This window comes from Myotis myotis, unplaced genomic scaffold (genome assembly GCF_014108235.1).
Source record: "Myotis myotis isolate mMyoMyo1 unplaced genomic scaffold, mMyoMyo1.p scaffold_m19_p_3, whole genome shotgun sequence".
Taxonomy (NCBI): domain Eukaryota; kingdom Metazoa; phylum Chordata; class Mammalia; order Chiroptera; family Vespertilionidae; genus Myotis; species Myotis myotis.
Genome location: NW_023416335.1, coordinates 136,696,466 through 136,711,950, shown reverse-complemented (window position 1 = coordinate 136,711,950; position 15,485 = coordinate 136,696,466). Strand labels below are relative to the sequence as shown.

The window sequence follows — 15,485 nt, the reverse complement described above, 5'->3', positions numbered from 1 at the left end:
TGTATTGGGTTAAGAAGAGCCCAGGGGAGGCCCAGCTGTGAAGCAAGGCAGGCTGGTGCTAGTGCCAGGTCTTGGGCCTTTGATTGATAGGTTTGAGGCATGCTGACTTCAGCTGCTGCTTGTTTGAGAGATTTTAGCAAAGTCTGAAGCCTGAGCCAGGACAGGCCATTCAGATGGAAAAGCAACTGCTAACAGCCTGGGTGTGGCTGCAAATTGGATGGGTGGGATCTCAGAGAATCACCAGGGCAGAGGGAACAGTGTGAGCCAGGCTGATGGAAACTCAGACATGGTAGCCAGTCAGCTCAGAGATAGGGTAGGGTCTCAGCATAGGAACAATAACACATATGAGCAGCTCTGTCTTGGAGAAAGCCGCCGCCAAGTTCTTGCTCTGATGCCAGACAATCCAGTTCCTCCCAGTATGTCCCTGGATCTCCCCGAGTCTTTGCCCCAAAGCTGGAACTTAGAGGGAGCATGTCCATGTAAGTTCATCTGCTGGTCCTTTAAGAGGAATTTCCTGGGTCTCTGTCAGGCTCCTTGTCATTCAGCCACAATTCCTGCTGGTTTTACAGCCTGAAGTTACGGGGACTTCTCTTCCCAGCTCTGGCACTCATGGGATGGAGGTCTGGTGTGTGGCTGGAACCCCTTGCTCCTCACCGGAGGCCTCCACAGCCAAGATATCTCTTCAGGTTAAAAAAAAAAAAATGACATGTGGATGTTGGACCAGCCTGTTCCGCACCTCCCACCCTCCTACCAGTCTCAATGTGTTTTCTTCTTTACTTATCTAGTTGTAGGACTTCCATTCAGCCAGCTTTCAGGTGGTTCTAAATGATGGTTGATGTGTATTTTAGTTGTAATTTTAATGTGGTGTGAAAGCCTGTAAGAACCAACGTTTACCTACACCACATCTTGGTTCTCTCAAGATTGATCTATTTGGAAAGTACAAACTCTATGAGGAACTCCTGATTCACGACTTGAAACGTTGTAACAAACCTTCCCTTTACACTCTGCTTGAAAGATTGGAAGAGTTGGGGAAAGTATCACAGGGTGGTAACATTTGATTTTGGATTTGAAGGATGAGTATAGGCAACAACCAGCATATATCTTAGTATTTTCATAAATTTTGCTTCCTTCTGCCAATCTAATGCATTTTTGTTATTATAACTACACACACACACACACACACACACACACACACACACACACAAATGTCCTTTTTCTATCACTTCAGAAAAAGAGCCCCAGTGTACCCTCTATTCCAGAAGGAAGACCTGAATGTAATATAAAATGATGATTAGGATGGCAATGAGTAAAGTGATAATTTGAAATACTCTAAAAAAGTTCTGTTCTCTCTGCTCTATAGCTCATACACACATCACTTCTGTTTGGAGGTTATTGCTTCTCTCACTTTTTTTTTTTTACTTCATTAATATATGTTCACAAATTCTGGAACCCTCGCTTTTCTACTTTTCTTAAGGACTACTAAATTGCATCTTCCAAGATTCTTTCTTTAGAGTTCCTTTTTAATATTCAAATAACAACATCGGAATATTTAAAGATACCAGAATTTATTAGTGAAGAACATAGAGCACTTGTTTATTTTATACTACTAATTACCAAATGCAATTTCTCATCTTGCTTTTTAGCTTGTTGCTCAGTTATACGTGGCAACAATTAAGTAGTTTTCTGGGAGAATCTTAAAAATGACTTGTGATAGACACTTAATGCCATTTCCAGCAGGTCTGTACCTTGGCTAGTGTTAAAAATCTATTCTTCTAAGTAGATCTCCTAATAGTATACGGTTTAACCACTTGCTGTGAAACTTACCTGAAAAATACCTTAAATGTGTACATATTGTCATTATTTCACTTACTTGATGGATAGACATCATTCATAACAGCCTCCCTATTGTATTCTAAAGAATACTAATTTCTCATAGTGCACAATAATGCCAGGATCTTCTTGAGTCTGAAGCCAGAGTTTATATCTTTATATCCTCAGTGTCTAACACAGTGACTGAGGAACACCAAACACCCAACATTATTGATTGAATCAAGAAAATAAATGCATGGGTTAATGCATGCATGCATGCATGAATGAATAAATTAATATATGAACGAACACAATTGAATAACTCCTCTTCTATTTTCTTCTCTAACTTTAATATTTTCATCTTTTTCCCATTGGCCAGTACTATTCAAATGTTTGTCATCCTAAATCAGCCTGCCTCTCTACATTAAACCACTGATTCTCATATCCCTCCTTCCAATGACCCACACTTTGAAAAAGTATAGTCTGACCTCACTGCCTCCACTTACTTCCTGTTTACTCCTTAATCACTCCAGCTATTGCCTCCTTCACTCTATTGAAATGGAAATCCTAAGGATACCCAAAATATCTTCATTACAGATTCCATGACCTCTGTTGAATCCACTTTCAAACATGTGCACTTCATTTAAATATGTTGAACACTCAGGCAATATTAACACTCTGCCCTGGTGACTCCTAAGGTACTATTTCTCTTAGTTCTTATACATCTCTTATTTTTACTTTACTTTGTTCAATGGTCTTCTTTTTTAAAAAAAAATGTTGATTTTAGAGAAGGAGGAAGGGCAAGGGAGAGAGAAACATTGATCAGCTATCGCTCCTGTCCATCTCCTACTGGGGATCTAGTCTGAAACCTAGGCATGTGCCCTAACTAGGAATTGAACCAGTGTCCTCTTAGTGCATGGGATGACATTCAACCTACTGAGCCAGACCCGGGGTTTAATAGTCTTCTTTTAGTCCTTCTTTTTTTTAAATATATTTTATTGCTTTTTTATAGAGAGGAAGGGAGAGAGATAGTTAGAAACATCAATGAGAGAGAAACAACAATCAGCTGCCTCTTGCACATGCCCTGCTGGGGATGTGCCTGCAACCAAGGTTCACGCCCCTGACTGGAATCGAACCTGGGACCCTTCAGTCCACAAGCCGACACTCCATCCACTGAGCCAAACCGGCTAGGGCTTGGTCCTTCTTTAACACTAGTGTTTGATCTTAAATTTCTCCTTCTTATTATGCACTCTCTCCCTAGAACTACCCGTGACCCATTATTCTTAATTTTAAAGTTCTATAGATATAATATCCTTATGTAAACCTTTCTCACAGGAATGTGGAGAGATAGTATAAAAATACATACTGTTCCTGTTCTTCAGAAAATTTATGCAGATATTTAAAGTTTTGTGAACCAGCTAAGATTATCAAGGATCTTTGAAGAAATAGAGATAGTAAATGTATTCAACTTCTAGGAAGTATAAGATGTTCTCTTTTTGCCAATAGCATTCGTATTGAAAAATGTGGAATTCTTGGTCCCATATACACTCATTGAATTAGGTACATATTAAACCACCAGGGAATATTCAGTACACTACATATGAACTCATTTGGATAATTATTGTAAACACTTAGGTATCTCCATTTACTGTGAGGAGATAGTGTCCAGATGCTGGTAGACCAAATCTTGAATTTGAGATAGATAAAATGATAGAGATGCTTGTTTAACAGTGTGTCCTTTTATATGCATCATTCTTAGTATGGGCAATGTTATGTGCTTAAGAATTTGGATATACAGAATATCTGTATATCACCAATCAAGTGGGAACTAAAAAACAGCTGCTCTCATTAAACCTGACATGTGCATTCTAATTTGCTTCAGACCCCACTACTCTCTATTGTCCCCAATTCAGCCTGAATGTCAGTTGCCACTCTTTATTATAGTTACCTTTTACTTTTCTTATTGTAAGGATATATGTTCTTATACCGATGTGTCTGTTTAAAAATGTCACCATGCCCTGGCTGGTTTGGCTCAGTGGATGGGGTGCTGGCCTGCGAACTGAAGGGTCCCGAGTTCAATTCCGGTAGGGGGCACATGCCCAGGCTATGGGCTCAGTCCCCAGTGGCGGGTATGTGGGAGGCAGCCAATTGATGATTCTCTCTCATCATTCATGTTTCTATCTCTTTCTCTCTCCCTCTCCCTTCCTCTCTGAAATCAATAAAAAAATATATTTTTTAAAAAGTCACCAAAAGAGAAAGAATGCACTATGCATCATATTTAGAATATCCCCCCCCCAAAAAAAAAATGTATACACACTTAACAGCTGATAGCTCAATTGATGTTTCTTTTCAGATTTAACCCATTGGAATTGATAATTATTCAAAGTGTTTATATATTTTTGGGACACACTGTATTTCTTGGAAACAACTGAAAATTACTTGTCATTTAATGTGCAAGCAGAATGCCTCTCCATAAGGTTTATTGTTGTTGTTTACATTTAGTTGGCTTCACTCATGAACTATATTTCTTTTGGTCCCTATTGGATTTTGATTCATCACCTCTTCTTATTGTCCTCTTCACTTCTTTATCCTTGAAAATGTTGCTAGTACATTTAGAATGATTTTTAGTGGTTACCATAGTCCTGTTTTAGTTGAATGTTTAATAATTAGTAATTTTACACTGGGTTGTAAAATATTAACATGGAAACTGATGAAGTAAAATTATTTACCTGATGGTTTAGAAGGATTAGCATAACAAAATCAGTTTAAAAGACCTGAGGGGATTACCTGCTTTCTCCTGCTGACTTCACTGGAGTTTCTTGATGAACAATAATAGAAACAAAGGCAACAGCAAGAATATAGCAAATTCTGTATTTTTAAAAAAAAAACAGATTACAAAATGCTTTCGCATACATTTTAAAATATTACAAAAAGTAGATCTAACAAGGGAGGACCTACTGGGAGGCTGGAGTTGGTGGAAATGGGCAGTTGCAGCTGGATCCCACTTATAACCTGATCTCATTTTCTGTCTGACAGAAAGTGAGATTACAATTCACCACTTCCCATTTCTAAGGTTGGGGTGAAGGGTGCATGAAGTTGCTTCATGTGGGCAATAGCCATGTCTAGTTCGTGTTCAATTTTCTTAGCATCAGCCCTGTGAAGTAACCATTTCACTTAGTATTTTTATTGTGTGAATACAGGAGGATAGGTTTTTGAAAATCCTTAAGTTTTACAGTATCTAAACTTCCAAACTATAAAACTTCTAAAATGTTTTTGTATCCAGAAAACACATTAGGTGATTATTTTTGTTAGGTGGCACTTCCTACAGGGAACTAATATAAGAATCTATTAATTTATTTATAGATAGATGGTATGTAGATGATAGATAGATAGATAGTAAGCCCTTGCTATGCGTACAACACCTGTTTGGTCATATGGAGGAAAGAAGGAAATATAAGAGTGTTATTGATGGAAGTGGGGTTCGTAGGATGCTGCTGGAGGCCTCCAAGGGAGGGTGAGGTATGATAGAAAGCTTTATTTCTGTGGAATTACACCCCTGAATTCCTGTTGGGGTCCAACCCCAGCAGGTCCAGGGGTTTCCAAAGGTGTGGACAGAGTCAGTGAAGAAGGAATGACACGTAGACAGCGTTCAGTTGACCAGCAGCCTAGCCAGGCTCTCTAGCCAGGATCTCCAGCCAGGTTCCGTGTTTTATTGTCTTGTTACATCTGTATTTATACCAGTTGATTTTAATCCTATCAATTTCTATTTCAAAGGTTAGGGCGTTTCTTATCTCCATCCCAGGGAGTAAAAATTATGTAGCTTAAGCGTGATTGTTCGTAGTTAAAGTGATTAACTACCTGCCTGGCACTTAGTTAAGGGGTTTTATTCCCTCCCTAACTTCAGGGAAAAATTCTTACCTGGGGAAACAACCTTTCTCGGAGAGGTGACCTTGGTTAAAACACATCGAGCCAAGAAGGGGAGCAAATATATTAAGAACAGTATGCCATATACGCCAGGTCCCTTGAAACATATGCTGTGCAGATGTTTCTTCCCTGCAGCGACTGTGTCAAGCAGCAAGGATGGACTGACTTTCGGAAAATTCCCAAGGTCCCATTTCCCTCAGTCCCATTATAGAAGAAGTGCAGCTGTGGCTTCAGCAGAGCAAGAATCACAGCCAGGGTCCAGAGTTTCTGCTCCATGTTGGAGCACACATCCAGTCCAGTATCAGGCTAGCTTAGTGTGTGCTCCCCACTGGAGTTCATCAGTTCATTGCATGTGGGGTCTGCAGGGCTATGTGGCCATAGGGGAACACAGGCAGAGCAAAACCACAGTAACCAGACAGCTAACAGAGTGGTGAGCCAGGAGCCAAGAAGCCACAGGAGCCACACAAGAGAACAAATTTCTTTGTCTAGGGCAGTGGTTCTCAGCCTTCCTAATGCAGTGACCCTTTAATACAGTTCCTCATGTTGTGGTGATCCCCAACCATAAAATTATTTTCATTGCTACTTCATAACTGTAATTTTGCTACTGTTATGAATCATAATGTAAATATCTGATATGCAGGATGTATTTTCATTGTTACAAATTGAACATAATTAAAGGATAGTGATTAATCACAAAAACAATATGTAATTATATATGTGTTTTCCAATGATCTTAGGCGACCCCTGTGAAAGGGTTGTTCGACACCCAAAGGGGTCGCGATCCACAGGTTGAGAACCGCTGGTCTAGGGATTATATATTCCTAAATTTTCTTGGGTTTGTAGTGGCCCTGCCCCCTCTAGCCAATGATCTCTGTTCCAAGGTTTGACTGACACGAATCTTCCCTGTCACCTGACTCACTGTGCTTGCACTCACCTGTGGTGAGCTGGCATGGCCATGGCATACTCAGCCCCACGTTGGTCACCATATGTGCCGAGACAGCTCAGCCAGGTTCAGTGAGCCTGAGAGGGGGTGGTGAAGGATTGAGAAAAGACAGGCAAGAGAAAAAAGCTGGGTCAGGTTGGGACGCTGTCCTCTCTGATGGAGAGCTAGCTACAGCACCACAGCCTGAAAGCTGTGTCTTTATTTTATAGCCAGATTCCATGAGGCAAAATAAGGGCGTGGTCAAGATGTTGACAACATTCTCTTGGGTTTCGAATCTACTCAATTACATGCACCTGAACTCTATCAAGCCCACATTACTCAGCCACGTGGGACAACAGGTTTGGACCATAGGGTCAAGCTTACCACTATAGCTTTTGGCTATAATTGTGCTGGGAGGGCTTTGCCCTCCAAGCTAGGACTTACACGTGATCATGAGAAGACTGTGCCCTCTCATTAGTCCAAGGCTTGAACCTGTCCAAACACTGTAGCCACTTTCCACACTCACCTCTCCTTTGTGGGACCCTTTCTCCCAGAGATCTGCAAGAATGGGCCTGTGGCTCCCTGGGGAGTGTGAAATTGCAGCTTTCTGGTGAAGCTGCTCAAAGGACATGCCTATAATGTTTGGCCTTCCTTTTGCTCCTTTCCTATTTAATAACTAGCTAATTATAATGGTATCAAAAGGAAACTGATTGAAAAAAGAGATGTTTACTACCTTCTATTTTATTCATAGGAGTGAGATATCACAGGTTTGTATGGTCATGAAAAGAAATAATTGAAGAGAGAGGAGTGAGAGAGAATTCACAGATTGGGGAGGCACATTGCTTGTGAACAAGATTATTCATGGGGTGTTTAATTGGAGCGTTCAAAATACCTAAAAAAGTGAATTGATTTGACCATGGTAGAAGGATATTTTTCTTAAAAAGTAATTTAGTGATGCATTTTGGCTTTTTAAATAAATGTTATATATTTTTTTGAAACAATGGTTGCTGCTAATAATGACTCAAATGCCAAATGAGTTCACCTCGTGTGCCCTTCCCAGAAACCACAGTCATCCCTCAATGACTCTGCTATGTAGAGGTCAACTACTTCAGCTTCAATTAGACATGATCTACCCAGCAGATTTAAGGGTTACATCTTACTTATAGGACTTGAATTGTAATTGTCCATCACACTAGAACATTATTAGTTCTAATCAACCCTTTCCTCTTTTACTGCTTTTATAATAATTCTAAATGCTCTGTTTTTATATAAGGTTGCCATTACCACCTGGGGCTTTTTCAGGACTCTGGAAGAATCAGGAAGCGTTCAAGCACTTATACTTTGAAAAATTTCCTGTAAGAACTTTATTATACTTTCCTTTAATCTTCTTATAGACCTCTATAGTTCTTGGCAACTTGCTCCTAAGAGTGTAGATGACAAAGCAACCTTGAAAAGATGTCTGGACCAGTTTCTAGATTTCAGGGATAATAATGCCCACACTACATAAGGAAGTCATTTTTATACTTATTTTTATTACTCTCCAGACATAAATTTTCTCAGTTTGTTTTAGAAACTTCTCCTGCAATTTAACAGCCCTCAGTATCAGAAAAGTTTTTGTGAGAGTTAAACTTATTTGGGCTCTCTACTAGTATATTATTTCCTCCACTGGACTCCGTCAGAGATTGAAAGCACCTGATCAGAATTATATACTATCATTAAGATCCCTTCTGCTCCTGGTTATTGAGCAAAAACAATTGGCTTGTCAGAAGTTGTATCTTTCCATCTCTTTTCCTATTTTTGACATTCTTTTCTGTGTGTTCCCTGAGTTCTTTATTTTAAAATCACATTTAAAAATACAGATACAGGATAAAGACAGTGTTCTCAACAACCAGCACCCAGTGACCTGGATAACAGAAAGTGTCTTCCTGTTTTCTGTTTTACAGTGTACCTGTTCCTCTGTGCCACAGTCCTGTGTTTTATGTCTATAACAGAACTTGATTGATAATACACATCAGGTCCCACAGTCATCTTTTTGCTGTCATCTCATTTCTGTTTCCTTCCTTGAGAGAGATACGTGGTCCTCATGATGCACTAGGTAAAGAGAATGTTCACAATTTCATTAAAAGGAAAAGGTGAATCTAGGTATTTAGCATTCTATCTTTTTTATTTGTGAGTGAAGGACAGCTAACCTAATCAACCAGACAAATGACAGAAATTAAAATAGCTTCCTTTAGAAAGAGACCTCACAGGCAAATGGCCTCAGTAGCCAAGATTAAACATACCCCTGAGGGACTGTGGCGAGGAAGATCTGTGAGTAAAGTTGACACCAGTCAGTCCAGTAGATCAGTCCAGTCATCAGAATACTGGTATGGTTAATTCCAACCTGCCAAAAGCAAATACTCTGTGCATGTGGTTTTAACATGCTCACCTTTAACACTGAAAGCTTTTTCAATGTCCCAGTTTATGTTTAAACTATGGGTAGTGAATCTGGACCTTGTCTTGTTATCCTGATCTCAAATCTCTCATCTAAGGGGTTAATAACAGCACAGAGGATTGAGTAACTTGACCATAGTTTAGAAGTAACAGAGCTTACATTTGAACCCATATAATCTGGCTTCAGAGTCCCTGCTCTTGAACTAATACTACAGATTCCCTCTCTAACAGTAATTGCAGTCGTTATTGCAATTAGTGCCAATTGTTGAGGACTCATGTTGCACCAGGGTCTGTCCTCTTTACATGCACCATCTCCTTTATGCCTCGCAAAAGCCTTATAAGATGAGCATACTGAGTGTGAGAAAGATTAAGAAACACAAATAGTGACTCACTGGGATCAGTTCCAAAGCCCATGCTCACAAACATAGGTATCAAGATAACAGAGGCATTAGCGACATCATATTTATTTCTTTGTACTTATTCTTCTTGACTTTTCATTCTACATGACTTCTAGACCAGTGAGGATGTACTGCTCCCTTGAGTTGATTAAAAATTTAATTTCATTCTGACTACTTTACTATGTTTCACTGAAGCGAGATTTCAATCCTAATCCATGTTAATAAACTGTGCTCTGTTTTATAATTATTCATAGAGAGATTTAAAGCTTTTAATTATTAGCACAATTAGAGAATAAATCTGCCAAAGAATTACTTGGCGATACCAAATTGGAAATACTGAGCTATTACTTTTCACTTTAAAAAAAAGAAATTTGGTTCATAAGCTTTACAACTCTAAGTTCAAAAGCTTAACTCAAACACATATAAGAACATTTTAATTTATTCCTGGTTATTAGTGGAGCAAAGAGTTTCTATTAAGCTTTCAACAATCAAAAGTAATTTAATTTCATAGGCATTTGAAAAAAGTCAAATGCATACAATAAATTAATTTTGTGACATTTTATATATTTTATCAGCCTTAAAAATGATTATGTTACCCAATAGTATATGTTAATTAGAGGTTATTTATTCTGATTTTCAGGGATATTATGACACCATGGATGCTGGTTACATGGATGAAGAAGGTTATTTGTATGTTATGTCACGAGTTGATGACGTGATAAATGTTGCAGGTCACAGGATTTCTGCAGGTGCCATTGAAGAGGTATTGATGAATGTTGGTCTTCTATGCTGGGTAATGTTTAGGAAAAGAGCTGAGCCAAAGTCAGTATTGAGTTTAAATTATTCAACCTGGAAAATCACCACACTCTTCATTTGAAGCTGAGGCTAGGTTACTCTATTATCTCACCCAACTTCCTCTCCTGTGGTTTTTCATGTTCTCCATACGCACCCCCATTCCTGTCTGAGTGACAATACGAATCTTTATTTATATTATGTTATTTATGGGGCAGGCTATATACACTTGTTTTTTGATACTTGCGCTTTGATTGCTTCTAGCTTCTTGATTTTTCTCCTGCTTCATAACCAGGTTTGTGCTTAGTCTTAAAGTGGTGTAAATTTAAACACTTAATTATACTCTTAAATCATGAGAATTTTCTGCCAATATAAGTTACACAAAGTACCCAGAAGAGATTTTTTTAAATGTTTTTAATTTTTCATCTTTACATAGAGTAAAATCCACTTTTTGTTGTATAATAATATGAGGGTTTTTTACTTGTATATATTCTTGTAACCACCACCATAGAAGGGATACAGAAAAATGTCAGCGCTTTCAAAGAATTTCTCCATGTCATTTTCCTACTCTGACCCTCTCTATTTCTAACCCCTGCCTGGAACCCACTGAATTTTTTGTTTCATTGTTTATGCATTCTCTAGAATGTCCTATAAAGAAATAACACAGCATGTAACCTTTTGAAACTGGGTTATTTCATTCAGAAAAATACATTTGAGGTCCATCCCAGTAATTGTGTATATCAGTAATCTGTCCTTTCATATTGCTGTGCAGTATTCCATCATATGGCTGTGCCAACCAGTTTATGTACTCATTCACCCAGTAAGGGATATTTGGATTGTTTCTAGCTTGAGGCAATTAAAAATAATGCTGGTATATATATTCAAGTATAGGATTTTTTGTACAAAAATTACTTTTTACTTATCTATACTAATAAAAGGCTAATATGCTAAATGGACCGGATAGACTAGATATCCTTCCGGACAAAGTCACTGTGGCGGGGGCAGAGGCAGTTAGGGGTGATTAGGCAGGCAGGTAGAGCGGTTAGGGGCAATCAGGCCAGCAGGGGAGAGTGGTTAGGGGCGATCAGGCAGGCAGGCAGAGGGGTTAGGGGTAATCAGGCAGGCAGGAGAATGGTTAGGAGCCAGCAGTCCTGGGTTGCAAGAGGGATGTCTGACTGCCGGTTTAGGCCCTATGCCTGTGGGATCGGGCCTAATCCGGCAATTGGACATCCCCCAAGGAGTCCTGGATTGGAGAGGGTGAATGCTGGGCTGAGGGACCCTCCTTGCCATGCATAAATTTTGTGCACTGGGCCTCTAGTAAAAGCCTAAGCGACCAAATGACCGAACAACCAAATTGGTCGCTATGATGCACACTGACCACCAGGGACAGACACTCAATTCAGAAGATGCCCCCTGGTGGTCAGTGTGCTCCCATAGCGGGAGTGCCACTCAGCTGACCAATGGGTGCCAGGCAGAGGCAACAGGCCAAGTGGGGCTGGGATGAGTGGGAGTGGCGCGGCATCCCGCCCCAGCTCCGGCTCCTCCCCGACCACTTTGAGCACTACTACACCCCTCGGGGGATATCGGACTGCTGGTTTCCGATATCCCGATATCCCGATATCCCCGAGCGGTCCCAGATTGTGAGAGGGCTCGAGTCAGGCTGAGGGACCCTACCGGTACATGAATCTGTGCCCTGGGCCTCTGGTTTATGATAAATACCTATAGTTTACTAGGTTATATGGTAAGTGTATGTTTAGGTTTAAAAAAACCTGTTTTCTAAATGCTAAAACTGTTTTCTAAAATGGCCATGTCATTTTTACATTCCACCAGCATTGCCAGGGTTCCTCTTTCTTCCCATCTTCATAAACACTTGTATTTGTCATTATTTTTTATTTTCACCATTTGAATAGATATGTAAGAGTATCTCATTATGCTTTTAATTTCTTTGTCCATAATGGCTAATACGTTGGACACCTTTTCATATGCTTATTTGCCATCCTTATATCTTTTTTTGGTGAAATATTTGTTAAAATCTTCCACCCATTTTTTAAAAATTGGGTTGTTTTATTATTGTTAAGTTTTGAGAGTTCTTTAAATATTCTGGATACAAGTACCTTGATATGAGATGTGCAAATATTTTCTTACAGTCTGTGACTGGTCTTTTTATTCTATTGAAAGTGTTCTTAACATAGCAAATGTGTCTTTTATATTGATACTAGAAGCCTGGTGCATGAAATTCATGCACTGGGGGAGTGGGGAGGTCCCTCAGCTGGGCCTGTGCCATCTCGCAGCCTGGGACCCCATGGAGGTTGTCCGGGATCCCTCATTCCTTACTGCCTGCCTGCTCGCTGCTCCTTACCACTCGGCTCACTGCTCCTTAGTGGCAGGCTCCTTACAGCTTGGCTGGCTGCTCCTTAGTGCTGCCGCAGAGGCGGGAGAGGCTCCCACCACTGCCGCTGTGCTCGCCAGCTGTGACCATGGCTTCTGGTTGAGCGGCACTCCCCCTGTGGGAGTGCACTGACCTTGAGGGAGCAGCTCTTGCGTTGAGCACCTGCCCCTGGTGGTCAGTGCACATCATAGTGACCAGTCGTTCCAGTCATTCCGCCTTAATGGTCACTTAGGCTTTTATTATATAGATTTTGATTTTGGTGTTGCATCTAAGAATGATTTTCTAACCCAATATCATAAATACTTTTTCCTTTGTTTTCACCTAAGAGTTGTATAGTTTTACATTTTACATTTAGTTTTATGGATTTGCTTTTTATATTAGTTTACATTTATGTTTTTAGGAATTTTTTTGTGTATGATGCATGATGTACATGGAGGATTATGTTTTTTAAATATGGATGTCAGTTATTCCAAGCATCATGTGTTGCAAAGACTGGCCTTTCTCTGTTGAATTGCCCTTGCATCTTTGTCAAAAATCAAATGACAATATTTGAGTGGGCCTATTTTTAGAGTATCTCTTCTGTTTAATTGATTTATGTGTTTATCTTTATCATCAATACTATTTTGTATTCAGACTGTAGCTTTATAGAATGTCTTATTAAAGTTGAATAATATCCACATTTGCTTTTTCTTCACAAATGTTTTGGGTGTTCTGGCCTTCTTTTCTTTTTTTTTCTTTTTTCTTTTTTTTCTATATATACTTTAGAATGAGCTTTTGGATTGTTACAATAATTCCTGCATGAATTTTTATTAGGATTATGTTAAATCTATATAGATTGATTTGGGAAAAATTGTTATTTTAACTACACTGAATCTTCCAATTCATAAACTTTGTATGTCTCTCCATTTATTTAGGTCTTTTTGATAGGTTTTATCAACATTTTGCACTTTTAATTTACAGAGTGTGATCATAGTTTGTTAGATTTATACCTATGTATTTAATATTTTTAGCTATTATAAATTAAAATTTTGGGGGTTTTTCAAATTTTCATAGCTAGTCCATAAAAACACTATTGATTTTGTAAACTGATACATATCCTGTGATCTTATTAAACTCATTACTTTAGGTTGTTTTTGTTTTGTAGATTCCTTTTGATATCCTGTGTGGACATTAATGTCTGAATAGAAATGGTTTTAGTGTTTTCTTTCCAATCTGAATGTCTTTTTTTTTTCTTCCTTTCTTGAAATGGCTAGAACTTCCAATATGATATTAAATAAGAGTAGTGAAAGCATACAGCCTTGTTTTATTCATTATCATAGGGTAAAATAATTTATATCTTGACATTAAGAATGTTATAACCTATAGGTTTTTCTATAATAGATGACCTTTATCAAATGAGGAAGTTCCCTTCCATTACTAATTTGCTAAATTTTTAAAAAATCTTAAATGAATGTTGAATTTTGTCAAATGCTTTATGTGCCTGTATAGATATGAGTGTGCAGCTTTTATTTTTAATCCTGTTAACATGGTGAATTATATTAATTAATTTTCAACTGTTCAGCCTTTCATTGCTGGGATAAACCTCACTTAGTTGCAATGCATTATTGTTTTTGTATATTGATTTAAAAAGGGTAATATTCATTGTTCGGAAGTTAGTTTTATTTGATAATTATATAGCAACTTTATCTTCTATGGATAATATTTATAGAATATTGTCATCTATCTTTTTCCATTCTTTCATTTTTAATCTATCTGGATAATTATGCTTCCTATGGATTTCCTGTAGATATGAAATAGTTGGATTTTGTTTTTATCTCTATCCAGTCTTGTAGTATTTATCTTTTAACTGGTGTCTTTAGATCATTTACATTTAAATTAATTATTGATATATTTATGTCTACTAGTTATTAGTTGTTTTTGTTTGTTTGTTTTGCCTTTTCTCTTTTCACTTCCCCCATATCAGCTTTTCTCTCTTCTTTTAAGTCATTTGGTGCTTTCTGTAACTTCTGTTTTTTTTTCCTAAGAAACGTTGTTCCCATTTATTCTAAAAGTGTTTGCCCATACTTCTTGGGCCATTTGTTACTTTTATCCTGAATGTGCAAAGATGTGCTCTGGATAAAAGACAGATTTCTTAATAATAAGTGTGTCATTATCTTCTTACCGCAGATCTTAATCCTAGGTGACCCATGAGAGCTGATGGGAAATGTCCCTACACGAGTAGCCAGACACTCCCTAGATGAGAAATAAGGAGAATGATTTTTCTCTTTATAAAGAGGAAGGAGGCAGCTACCTTTCACCCTCCTGGAAGAGTCTTCTTAGAAATCTAAGGGTCTGAATCCAAACTTCAACTCTTTGATATGTAAATAAAACCTCTCCTGGAGCAAGATAACCCCTTGTCTTCAGCCTTTGCAACCTAGAAATGCTTTGAGGCTTCATCTTTTTGACATGTAAATATCTAGGAAAAGAGTGATCCAGTCTCCCTCGCACCTTGGGAGTTTAACCTAGGGATTAAGCCATAATCATTTGGCCCTCTCAGGGAAACTAGAAAAATGGTATTATCCTGTTAGATCTGGGCAATTAACTAGACGAATATCTGCAATTCTAATTCTCATGGTATTTTAAAATTCTCAGGAGGCTACAGTTTTTTACAGGAGAAATTCATGCAAGTTTTATTCCCCCACAGTTGTAAAAGCTGCATTAAAGTATTTGTCTGGTGATTCTAATATTTGGGCCATCTTGTCTTTTTTCTTAAGTGGTATTTCATTTTTCCTCATTTATTTTCTTTTTCTTTGTTTTTAATTTTTTTCTATATTTTTAA

General features: G+C 38.3%; 1 protein-coding gene across 1 annotated transcript in view; it reads left to right on the top strand.

The window, feature by feature from the left end:
- The window catches only part of ACSS3 (acyl-CoA synthetase short chain family member 3), a 152,400-nt gene that overhangs the window by 124,396 nt on the left and 12,519 nt on the right, over window positions 1-15,485 (top strand). Inside the window, exons 12-13 of the mRNA XM_036299086.1 lie at window positions 7,929-8,010; window positions 10,127-10,249. Of these exons, the coding sequence (XP_036154979.1) occupies window positions 7,929-8,010; window positions 10,127-10,249 (205 nt within the window). The remainder of the gene's footprint in view (window positions 1-7,928; window positions 8,011-10,126; window positions 10,250-15,485) is intronic.